Source organism: Gorilla gorilla, chromosome 9 (genome assembly GCF_029281585.2).
Source record: "Gorilla gorilla gorilla isolate KB3781 chromosome 9, NHGRI_mGorGor1-v2.1_pri, whole genome shotgun sequence".
NCBI lineage: Eukaryota > Metazoa > Chordata > Mammalia > Primates > Hominidae > Gorilla > Gorilla gorilla.
Genome location: NC_073233.2, coordinates 11,632,554 through 11,645,022, shown reverse-complemented (window position 1 = coordinate 11,645,022; position 12,469 = coordinate 11,632,554). Strand labels below are relative to the sequence as shown.

At 37.7% G+C, this 12,469-nt stretch overlaps 1 protein-coding gene across 1 annotated transcript; it reads left to right on the top strand.

The window, feature by feature from the left end:
• Positions 1-8,213: 8,213 nt before the first annotated feature.
• Positions 8,214-9,292, top strand: OR51B4 (olfactory receptor family 51 subfamily B member 4). The gene is given in 1 exon segment (XM_019036167.4): positions 8,214-9,292. A coding segment is annotated over 1 exon segment (933 nt). The 3' UTR covers positions 9,147-9,292.
• The last annotated feature ends 3,177 nt before the right edge of the window (positions 9,293-12,469 follow it).

Below are 12,469 nucleotides of genomic sequence, written 5' to 3'. Positions count from 1 at the left end.
CTTGGAATATTCCATGGGAGAGGAAAATGAGACAAGCTTTCTGCAGAAAGGAAGTTTTCAGTGCCTTGATCTTGGCTGACTGCAACCTCTGCCTCCTGGGTTCAGTTTTCAGTTAAAGAAATGATTTAAAAAATTTTTTCACTCAACTAGAGATTTTATGATAATGCAACACAGATAAAAGATAATGCAATCCTTCCAGACCTAAAAATATGTGGCATCCACATTTTACAGGTACATTTTCACGGAGAAAGATAAGAACTGGTGATTTGTTTGCAACAAATCTTTGCTCTGGACTTCACTGAGTAAAGTTTTTTTTGCTTTGTTTTGTTTTTGAGACGGAGTCTCGCTCTGTCACCCAGGCTGGAGTGCAGTGGCGCAATCTCAGCTCACTGCAAGCTCCGCCTCCTGGGTTCACGCCATTCTCCTGCCTCAGCCTCCCGAGTAGCTGGGACTACAGGCGCCCGCCACCACGCCAGGCAAATTTTTTTGTCTTTTTAGTAGAGACGGGGTTTCACTGTGTTAGCCAGGATGGTCTCGATCTCCTGACCTCGTGATCCACCCGCCTCGGCCTCCCAAAGTGCTGGGATTACAGGCGTGAGCCACCGCGGCCGGCCTGAGTAAAGTTTTATATTGGGAAGACATAAAAATGTGGAGAGAAATGAGATCCAATCTATGGAATGCTTAAAAAAATAGGTGTAGGCGCAAGTTTTCTGTATGTCCTTGTATTAAAACTTTTTCATACTGAATCAATTGTAAAACCAATTATTTACCCAATGCATGTTGTAAGCAAAATTATATGCTATTGAGTACAATGTTTAAGCTATTGATACTGAGTATAAACACAAATCTTAAAATCTGGTTATCCCCCAAAGACTTCCTCTGTTTCTCATGATGTGCCCAGTAAGTTCCTAATGTTTATTAGTGTGTTGGTAGAAAATTTCGACCCCGATCATTTCCATCTTGATTTGCTGACCTAGGTGCAGGTTCTTATGACAGAGGAAAGACTGTCTTTGTAAGTTATTTTGGAAGAATAGAAACTGTGAAAAATGTATGGCTTCTTTGGTGCTCATGAGGTATTTTGATACTGCATGCTGCTCCAATATCTAAATTATACATCTGCTCCTCTTTTACAGCTTTATCTTAGGTGGAAGGGACTTCAGCTAAGTTGGCTAAGGCCCTTCAAATTAAAACTCTGTTAGTTTTTCTCATGCTTAGTGAGAAAGATCCCAACTTTCTGCTATGAAACTTCAAGTTATAGTTTTTTCAATAACCTGCAATTTATGTCCAAGAAGAAAGGAAGATTCAATCTATCTTCAGTGATGACCAGCATCACTGAACGGTTATCTGGGCCTGTTGCGGATTGTGAATATGACAATATTTGAATCTCTCTGACGAGGTATAAGAGAGGGACACTCACTTTTGAATATGCAGGGCTGTTTCCATGATGGAGGAAAGAGATTGGAGGAATGTAGATTTATGGGTGAAGTTGTTTGGCTTGGAAGTTGGATGGTCAGTTCCAGGTGCTACCATTGGTGCTGAAGGAGAACGTTTCCAAAACGTCTTTGGGGAAATACAGTTTCCTATCGTTTAGTTTAGTTGACAGAAATTCTTACTCAGCAGGGGCCCAAAGTGCAATTGGTCTATATTATCAACTCCTCTATACATATTTAGACACTTCGCAGGTATCAAGTCATTACCAGGAGCACCAGGTTAGTTGTTTCATCTTCTACAGCCTCATTAGATTGACTGACTGTAACTTCTTTCAAAATAATCTCCAGAAAACAAGTTTTACTGCATGCCTTCAACCTTAAAATGTCTCCTTTCAGCCTTGTCCCTGTACTATTAGTCCTAATTGCCTTGCATAGATGTGAGATGGTACACAGTGATTTCACTTATAATTTTCTTTCTCTTCCTATATGGTAACATAACTGATAAGACACAAAGAAGATAAAAAAGACATATAATGTCTGATATATTATTGTTGGGGTACAGTTCTTTATTGAGAATAAGAGTTTCTTTTCATGTATTGGTCTAGCTATTTAGCAGTATAGATAGATCACAGGAAATGGTAGACTTGGTGTATTTAGACATCAACAAAAACATTTTCAAAGTAGTCTTTTCATTGGAATGGGAGAATATAAGTTCCATAAGTGGTTAAAACATCTTACCTTGAGACTCACTTGCAGCCAAAGTATAAGAAGGAAAAAAAAAACACATAAATGTCTCTTCTCATATGGTCACAGCTATTTGGGAGGCTGAGGTGTAAAAATCACTTAAGCCTAAAAGCTTGAGGCGGCAGTAAACTATGATCTCACCACTGCACTCCCTCCTGGGTGACAGAGCAAGACACTGTCTCAAAAGAGAGGAAAGAAAAGAAAAGAGAATGAAAGGAAAGGAAAGGGAGAAAGAAAGGAAGGAAGAAAAAGAGAGAGAGAAATAAAGAAGGAAAGAAAGAAAAAGAAAGGAAGGAATGAGCGAAGGAGGGAGGGAGAAAGAGAAAGGAAGGGAGAAAGAAAGGAAGGAAGGAAACTTTAAAAAATCTTTCTTCTTGATGTTGTTATGGATTTTTCTCTGAACCATGATTGATATAAAAATTAGAGACATTGAAGTACTAAACAATAAAGAAAAGGAGCTAGCATTGTTTGGCATGCTTGAACTAGTAATCTTATTACAAACAAATGTAGAGGTTGTAAAAGTCTACAATTTGGCTACAAAACCAATGGCTTGATTACAAGAATAGCATTCATTTGCTTAACTAGTACTTACTGAGCACCCACTATATGTTAAGCTCCATTTTAAGCACTGAAAATGTCACTCACTTAAAATCTTTCAGAAGTTTTGTTTTACTGTGAGTACAAAGAGAACTGACTTTATGATATGGTTATTTACCAAGCCGTCACTTCTTAGCTACAAGTCTAGAATCAACAGGTTCTGCAAAATGAATTCTGGAATGCATTTATTGCTGTATGACCTAAAATCACGTTTTGGCAAAATCTTACCTGAATATATGAGAGGATATTCAGTTTATTTTCCCCTAAGTATAAACAGGTGATAGTAAATAGAGTAACTTGCTGCGAGTGTCACATATATTGTGTAGAATATGCATTTTATCACTATTTTAAATCTGAAAGACTGAATTTGACATGTTTTGAGATAAGAGTTTAGGGTAGAGTTGTGTATCTGCATGATCTTAGACTACTTAAATAGAAACTCAGCACATAATCCAATGAAAAAAGAGATTTCAGAATGGGACTAATATGACAACATCTGGATTATTATGTTCAATAAGGTGGAGCATCATAGGAAATAAATCAGGATTAGGAATAATGACATGATAAACATTTAAAGAACTGTTGATATTGGTTCACCCATCAGGAAAGAAGTCTTAGGGTTTTTAATGCAGATGTCTTTATACATCTAGAAAAAAATTATGTATGAATATAATGGCTAATATATGGTTATTTTATTCTGGAGATCAGACCTAAATATAAGGAGTAGATATTATATGTTTCAGAGAAGTATATGTCTCTCTCTCTCTCTCTCACTGTCTCTGTCTGTGAATATATATATATATACACACACATACACACATATGCATACATATATTGATAGTAAATACCATATATACATATACTAAATAATTAAATGAAACCCACATATAAATGAATGAGATAGCTCAGGGTAGGGTAGTGAGTTTTGAATCAATAGAAAGAATAAATAAATGTCTGATGAATAATCATCAAGACGAAAAGGTTTGGTGGTGGCTCCAGGATTTTGTAAAGGGTTGAATTAGAGAATATAATACAGTTTGAAAAGGGGCAATGTTCTTCAAATGTTAACATTTACAAAGACAAAGTGACTGGTCTTCCCACTCTAAGACCAATGGAACACTTGAGAGTGACTCATTTAGGTCATGCCTCATCTGATGTTAGAGACACAACTTCTCTTAGAGACTCTCCTTCCAAAGAAAAAATAAAGGCCATGGGGACCAATTTCAATGGCCCAGATGTTTCCCAGGTTGGGGAGGAAAAGAGAATTATTTGGTACACTATTCCCAAATATCCTATGTGGAAATGAGCTAGAATAACCCCTTGAGAGTTGTTTGTTTAACAAATATATCTCTCATCAGAATTAAGAGTAAATAGTGAGGATATAGCAAACAACCAATATTCAGGTCATGCTCAGAAACCGCAAAGAGAAAACTGTGGCTCAGGTAAGAAAAGCCAAGGATTCAAATACGGGAAGCAAGTTTAACCATTTCCATTTGATGGACATTGGTTGAGAATATGAGCTTGGGTTTTGGGTTAGATAAACCTGTGTTTGAATTCCTTTATAACACATATTAGTTGCGTGATCTTAGGCTAATTGCTTAACTTGTCTAAGGCTCAATTTCCTCACCATAACAACAGAAATAAAATAACATATTGTCTTTACTTTCTTGTTTTTTACTCACTTTTCTTTTCTCTCTCTCTAACAGATTTTTCTCTGTTGCCCAGGCTGGAGTGCAGTGGTGCGATCTCAGCTCACTGCGACCTCCTCCACCAGGGTTCAGGGGATTCTCATACCTCGGTCTCCAGAGTAGCTGGGATTATGATCATGTGACACCATACCTGGCTTATTTTTGTAATTATAGTAGTGATGGTATTTTGCCATGTTGGCCCAGCTGGTCTCGAACTCCTGAACTCAAGTGATCCACCCTCCTCGGCCTCCCAAAGTGCTGGGATTATAGGCATGAGCCACCGTGCCCAGCTGTTTTTTACTCACTTTTTGTCTCACAGTCATTAGGCATTCATTTCTGCTATTATGTTGAAATTGTCACTATTACCAAAGACCTAGTTGCCCCAAACAATCAACACCTCTATGTTTATATTAATTGATAATTCTATATTTTTCACTATTAACCTACCATAGTATCCACTCCTATAAACTTCCCTTTTCATTGTTTTTTGTAAATACAGATCAACTTTGCTATCCTCTTACATCTGTGCCTCCTTCTTTGTCTGTCTCCTTTGAGATCTTTCTTTTTACTGAGAGCAAAATTTGTCCTAGTTTCCCAATGTTTCTCTCCAAACCTCTTTTTTTTTTTTTTTTTTTTTTTTGAGACAGAGCCTTGCTTTGTCACCCAGGCTGTAGTGCAGTGGCACAATCTTGGCTCACTGCGACGACCTCTGCTCCCCAGTTTTTTTAAAGCAATTCTCCTGCCTCAGCCTCCCGAGTAGCTGGGATTACAGGCGCTCACCACCACACCCAGCTAATTTTTGTATTTTTAGTAGAGACAGGGTTTCACCATGTTGGCCAGGCTAGTCTCAAACTGCGGACCTCGTGATCCACCTCAGCCTTCCAAAGTGCTAGGATTACAGGCATGAGCCTCTGTGCCCGGCCACCTCTTCCATTTTAATTTGTACTTAAGGTAAGATATAAAAAAGTCACTTAAAAGCTGAGATTTTTCAGATGTTTTGTCTTCATCTCATGGCTTCCCATTGTCAGTTGACTTTAAATATTTATTTTGGTATATTTATTAATTTCTTCTATAGGAACACAATTTTGAGGCAATATGTGGAGATGAAAAAGTGGATTCAGGGGACACTGTACAGGGTGCTTGCAGATTATCTGGAACTAAACGGAAGACTGTTCTTTTTTAACACGATCTTAATATTCTCTTTTTGTCTTCTCATTTTAGTTTATGTCTTTATAAATGGTTTCCTGAACAATTCCTAAGCCTTCTGTCAGCATGGCAAGTTGAAGAAGCTCTGGATGATGGTCTATGTTACCTTCAGAAACTCTTGAGGACTCTGGGATAGTTGCTGTCAAAGAATCAGTCCAAAGGCACTCAGAAAGGGGCAAGAGAACAGTGAGCCAGTCATTTTTGCATCCCTCAGGGGGGCCTCTATGCTTGCCTGAGAGTGATAAATTCCACTAGAGTTATGACTCTCACTTTTGTCATGTATCACATTCTAGGAGACTCCCTAAACTATTAGGGCAACTATTCTCCCTGGAATATTTGGGCATGTGGACAGTTTCTGGTACTACCAAATTTGCCACAATTAAATGCCAGTGTAGCTGTTTTGCTAGAGACTGCAGATGTTAAATAGAGGGCTATCTTTAGGTCAATAAAATATACTTATAAATTGTATTAACTATTTCCCCAGTAATTACCGCACAGTTTTAATAAAACCCTGTGCGGCCGAATGTCCCAAACGCAGCTCAGGTTTTGAAAACACGACTATAGTTTAAGAATAATCAGGCCTCCTCTGGCTTCCTCCATCTGGTCCATTATCTGGGTGACAGTAGATCCAAATAAGTGGTTAGCTCTTATCCTGTACAACAAATTTTGGCATTTGTCCATTCTCTTATAAGGCAACATTGGAAGGTTAAGAGAACTTATAATGATATACACATCACTCCTGTGGAGGTAGATAACTTTTGCCACGTTAAGCACTATACACAGGTCATAATTCAGTGGATCAGGTTAGTTAGCAGTGTTTTTAGTATCCATATGAACATAGTCTCTGCTACTGCAGTGCCTAGACTGACATTTTTGTTATCAATAGTGTCCCCTGAAGTAGCAGCCCTTTCAAAAGTCCTTTCACCTTTCCTCTGTCCATCTCTCTCCACCAATAATTGCTTATATTAGAGATGTTACTATGTGCCAAAATTCTGAAACATATTATTGTTTCTATAGGTTTTTATAAAATAAAAAAGGTGCAAAGATTGTTATCACTTCATTTTTACTGAATTACACTTCAAAGGTGTCGGTAGTAATATTTATAATATTGAAGGATATTTTAAAAGATTCTGGACACATATATAATCAATTGAATTTGGGAGAAACTGAGTTTCCCTTGTAGTTCTCTTTGTTTTCCTAATAAACCTGCCACAAAATTTCTTGGTATCATGACAACAAAAATCTTGACTTTGTAAAAGTGTAATTATAAGTATAAATAAATATTAATTAAATTATAAATAGACTTCATAGTTCCCTATGAGGATCCTTGTGAATTTTTCTCAATACGAGTCTTACAGATTCATAATGATTAGAGGGTCTATAAGATTGTCTCCATCAGCAACATAGTTGCCATATTTTCTCTCTGGGAGTGCTTATCTTTTCCCTAGAACTGGTTGTGTGAAGTTTATTAACTCAATTACCAACTTCCGATATTACTATTGCTCTTCAGATCAACATACTTACAAATCTATGACTCTAACAAGTATTAGGCTTTTGTGGAGGCCCTCATTGTAGAAGTATGTCCTTAAAATATTTCCGTGATGAGCTTCCAACATGAGTCTCCTATTTTCATGTTTGTCCCTAATGTGCCAAAACTCAGACTTTTTGCAGCATAGGGAACTTGCTGAGTCCCAAGTCCACTGAGTAATTACACCTTTCTAAAATGAGTTTACTAACTTTACCCACTTGTTCAGGTTTTCAGATTTCTGTGGAAACTCACAATAGATGAATTATTTTCTTTCGTTTTATTTTATTTTATTTTTTATAGAGACAGAGTCTGACTCCGTTGCCCAGGCTGGAGAGCAGTGCTGCAATCATAGCTCCCTGCAGCCTCACAGTCCTGGGCTCAGGTGATGTGTGCCCCTGTGCCCAGCTAATTTTTATCTTTTTTTTTTTTTTTTTTTGGTGGAGGCAGGGTCTAGCTATGTTGCCCAGGCTGGGTTCTCTTCTTATTCACAGTCCACTTGAGATAGCAACATTGATCACAATATTTCTCAGTCATTTCTATTGAATAAGCATTTTCCTCAGTGGTTAATCCTAAATACAGCTGTCCCATTAGTTTCAAGAGAAAAAATTTGAACTGACTCAACTTGGATAGTAACACAGTAAGGGCCCATATGATAAATAATAGGAGGAGGAATAAAAGAGTAAAGAGAATAAAAGGGAACAAAGGAGTCCTATTTGGGACCAAGAGTCAAGGCTATGAGCACAGACGTAAGATGAGTGTTGAAAAAATAAAGGTTGTATGCTTCATAGTGAATTGGAATTATTATTCTGACTATGATTATTGTTATTTGTTATTCTAGGGAAAGGCCTTGTGAGTACAGGCTTACAATTAATTATGAGACAATCCAGAAAAATATTTAAGTTTTGAGGTAAAAAAATGGCCTGATGATGTGCTACAAGAAGATTGTGAGAGAAAAAAGAAAACTGCATCTTTGGAGGTCATCACCCCTAAAAAATATCTTCTCCACCTGCAAAACCTACCATGTAGTATAACAACAGTGCTGGCCCCTTCTTGCTGACTGGCTTCTTGGGCTCAGAGGCAGTTCACTACCGGATCTCTATGTCCTTCTTTGTCATCTACTTCTCCATCCTTTTTGGAAATGGCACTCTTCTTGTCCTCATTTGGAATGATCACAGCCTCCCTGAGCCCATGTACTACTTCCTGGCTATGCTGGCAGACACAGACCTTGGGATGACATTCACTACAATGCCCACAGTCCTGGGTGTCCTGCTGCTAGACCAGAGGGAGATTGCCCATGCTGCCTGTTTCACCCAATCCTTCATTCATTCACTGGCCATTGTAGAATCAGGTATCTTGCTTGTTTTGGCCTATGACTGTTTCATTGCCATCCGCACACCACTGAGGTACAACTCCATTCTTACCAATTCCCGAGTGATGAACATAGGACTGGGGGTACTGATGAGAGGTTTTATGTCCATTTTGCCCATAATTCTTTCACTCTACTGCTACCCATATTGTGGTTCCCGTGTCCTCTTGCACACATTTTGCCTCCATCAAGATGTCATAAAACTCGCCTGTGCTGATACCACGTTTAATCACATATATCCAATTATTCAGACTTCTTTGACTGTCTTTTTAGATGCTCTAATCATCATCTTTTCGTATATACTAATCCTCAAGACAGTGATGGGCATTGCGTCTGGACAAGAGGAAGCTAAATCTCTCAACACTTGTGTCTCCCATATTAGCTGTGTCCTAGTATTTCACATCACTGTGATGGGACTGTCATTCATTCACAGGTTTGGGAAACATGCACCTCATGTGGTCCCCGTTACCATGAGCTATGTCCATTTTCTCTTTCCTCCATTCGTGAATCCTATCATTTATAGCATCAAGACCAAGCAGATTCAAAGAAGCATTGTTCGCCTATTTTCTGGGCAGAGTAGGGCTTGAGCCCTTATTTCAGAATCTCAAGATCTCTAGGATTTCTGGGCCTCTCCCATTACTGAAAAGGAACCTTGGTTTTATATCCACACTTTTTTTTCCTCAGAGTTAGATTCAATTTTAATTATCACATGAAAAAGCTGATGTGAGCAAGAAATTTTTATACGTGTGTGTGTGTGTGTGTGTGTGTGTGTGTGTGTGTGTATCACCTAATAAAGAGGGAATGCCAGTGATGCTGAAGAAAAAGAATACAGGAAGCAGAGGAGATATAACAATCCAAAAGAAGAGTAACTACGATTTCAGAAATAGTCAAGATAAGTGGACTAAAGCAGCTTGGGTCAAATACAGTTCATCTAAAGAAAAATGTGCAGTTGGAGGTACATTTGATGTGTCTTCTAAAGGTGAATTTGAATAATACATGATCATATTTTCGTCTCCATACTTTGAATCTAATTACTCTGAAAAGGATCTTGCTTGATTAGTAAGCAAACTTGTGTGAGGCTAAACAGCAAATATCTAGAACTTTAGGAAGCTTACTCATGAAATGTAATTTCCCTTAGTAGATTGGCATATTTTACTACTAAAAGGCGTGTGATACAGACTAACAGCTAAATAGCACCAAACACATTTCTTATCATCTAGTGGAAGCCAGATATCCCAGCCCCGTTTTCCTTCTTCCCATTGTCTGCTGAAACTAACTTAACACTTTTTCTTCTTTCCAGCTTTCTATTTTGTCTCCTGACATTTTTCTTCTGAAAAAAATAACCAACTATAAATTTAGATATCACCACCCATTTCTATTTCCCCTCTTGCTTCTCACATAAAAAATCTCGAGACTTTTTCACTTCATGAAATAGTTTTGATAATTAATGCAAAAACTTGGCAAAGGTAATGTTATATTTTAGAAATTTTTCACTGATGGAATAGTTTCTTCCTTCAACCTTCTTCAAAGTGCTTGTAAGTCTTTATGCTGTTCATTGGGTCTGAACCGCAGTCTACTACTTGCTATTAGTGTAACAGGGGATGACAATTTCTTCATCTACTGTTAGTTCTGTGCTAGTATTTGCAGCTGATCTCCTTATAGGAAACTAATCTCAAAAGTTGCATTCATTCCTCTCTGAAGACTGCTGTTTCTTCCAATTTTTAAGTTCTCGTTGAGCTTGCTTCTAATATTTTCTTTTCTGATTGAAAGTCCATGTTCAGAACCCAGTATATAATTATTCCATTCTAAATTCTCTCTGCTTCACTTAAGAAATCTTTCACATTTATTTTACATCTGGGCAGTGAGCACTCCGAAAATATTCCAGAGATTTGATAAGAAAATACTTACTGAAAACTAAAGCTAAATAATGCAGTATTTCTCCAAATTAGAAGGGCCATTTGGATGCAGGAAAAATAAAAACTAATAAATGACTACTCCTGAAGGATTCAGTTATTGTGCGAATGGTTTGTGAGAGTTCTTTGAAAGTAGGCCGTGGGGGGTTTATTCATTGTCATTTTAGTTGTTATTCTCTGTGTAAAATTTATTTGTTTTTCCAGAGTTGGCATACAGAGTTTATTCTATTTAGAAACGTCGTTTTCTGGTTGCCTTTGTTGTTTGGTCTAAAATGCACATTGTGCTAACATACAAACTACATTTAGGAAAGCTGCCTCTCTGTTGACCACTGAAAGGATGTCGGTAAGAGTAAAAAAACATAGTGGTATTAAAATTTTCAGGCGAATAAGGGTTTTTTGTAAAAATGGCAAATGTATTTGTCAGTAGGGGATTGCAATGCTGTTTTCTTGATTGTTATAAGAAGACAGCCTACAACAATGAGTAAATGTGTAATGCAAACTTAGGGGCAATGTGCTGAAAAATAAGGTATGATAGCGAAATCTAAGAAACAGAGGTATCTAATTATAAATAAGAAGAAGTGGTAAGATCAAGTTGAGAGCTCAAGTTTACTCATATGTTAGCAAGGGATGACATAATATGATATTATAGCCTATTGATCTTTAAACAGCCTGTATCAATAGTCAAAAATCAATTAAAAAGGATAAATTTTAAAAATCACTCATTTTCTTAAGTAAATGTACATTTATGCGTTTTAATTTTAATAATATTCATAACCTATATATTATATTTTACAACTTCTTAGTTTGCAAATCCTTTCAATTATTAAGTCAGCATCCACCTGCTGATGCAGTGATATATAAGGACATTTATTGCACCACTGAAGTAAAATCAGTGTCCTTTCAAACAAGTGCAGCTTCCAGACAAGTCTCTTCGACCTCATCCTCAGTCTCACCCTGACTGACAAGTTTGCCATACTTGAGAACCTTGTGAAGCAGGCGTTGTGTCTATAAGCTCTCTTAGAGCTCTGCTCTGAGCAATTATCAAGTCAGCACAGTTAATTCTCTGTCATACTGTGAGTTCAGTCAGGGCAGTAATTGTGTTTCCCCATCAGCATATTGTCTTCCCAAGGATAACTACCTGCCATTCTGTAAACCCCCAAATTTATTAATGCAGTCCTTTAAAAATACACAATGTTACTTGTCTGGTGTGGCTAAAGCTTATTTATTTATTTATTTATTTATTTATTTATTTATTTATTTTTATAGACATGGTCTTGCTCTGTTGCCCAGGCTGGAGTGCAGTGGTGCCATCACAGCTCACTGCAGCCTTGAAATCCTGGGCTCAAGCAATCCTTCTTCCTCAGCTTTTTGAGTACCTAGGACTACAAGTTTATGCCACCGCACCTGGCTAATGTTTTTATTTTTTGTAAATATGGGATCATGTTACGTTGCCCAGGCTGCTCTCCAGTTCCTAACCTCAAGCAATCCTCCCACCCTGGCCTCCTAATGATAGGGACAGGAGGCAGAGAAATTTTAGGCAGAAAAGGGCGGGGTCCCTGGCATGGGTCCTACCCTCAAGCCTGGAACATGGCCATTCCTGAGATATTTCTCTCAGCCAGAACTGTTTCACATTCACATTTTAAGTGCCAGGTCTTTCTATCTTTCTAGCTGTCTTATTCATGCACTTTCTAGAAATCACTTGTATATTAACATGCCTATATTATATTTACATTCCCTTCATTTCTTTATTCTCTGTTTGTCTCATGAATATTCCCTCAGGAAACACCCTCCCACGCCATTCCCTTTATCTAGCTTCTTATTCATTCCTCTTGCTGTACTGATTAGCCTTGACTCCTCTTATAGCTCACCCCAGCCTCTTAGCATTATTATCAAGTGTTACCACAGTTGAACAGCTGGATCCAAAAGTATTGACCAATAAGGAACAGAAAATAAAACTTGCAATGTAAATTATAATATGGATAAGCGTTGGTACTAAA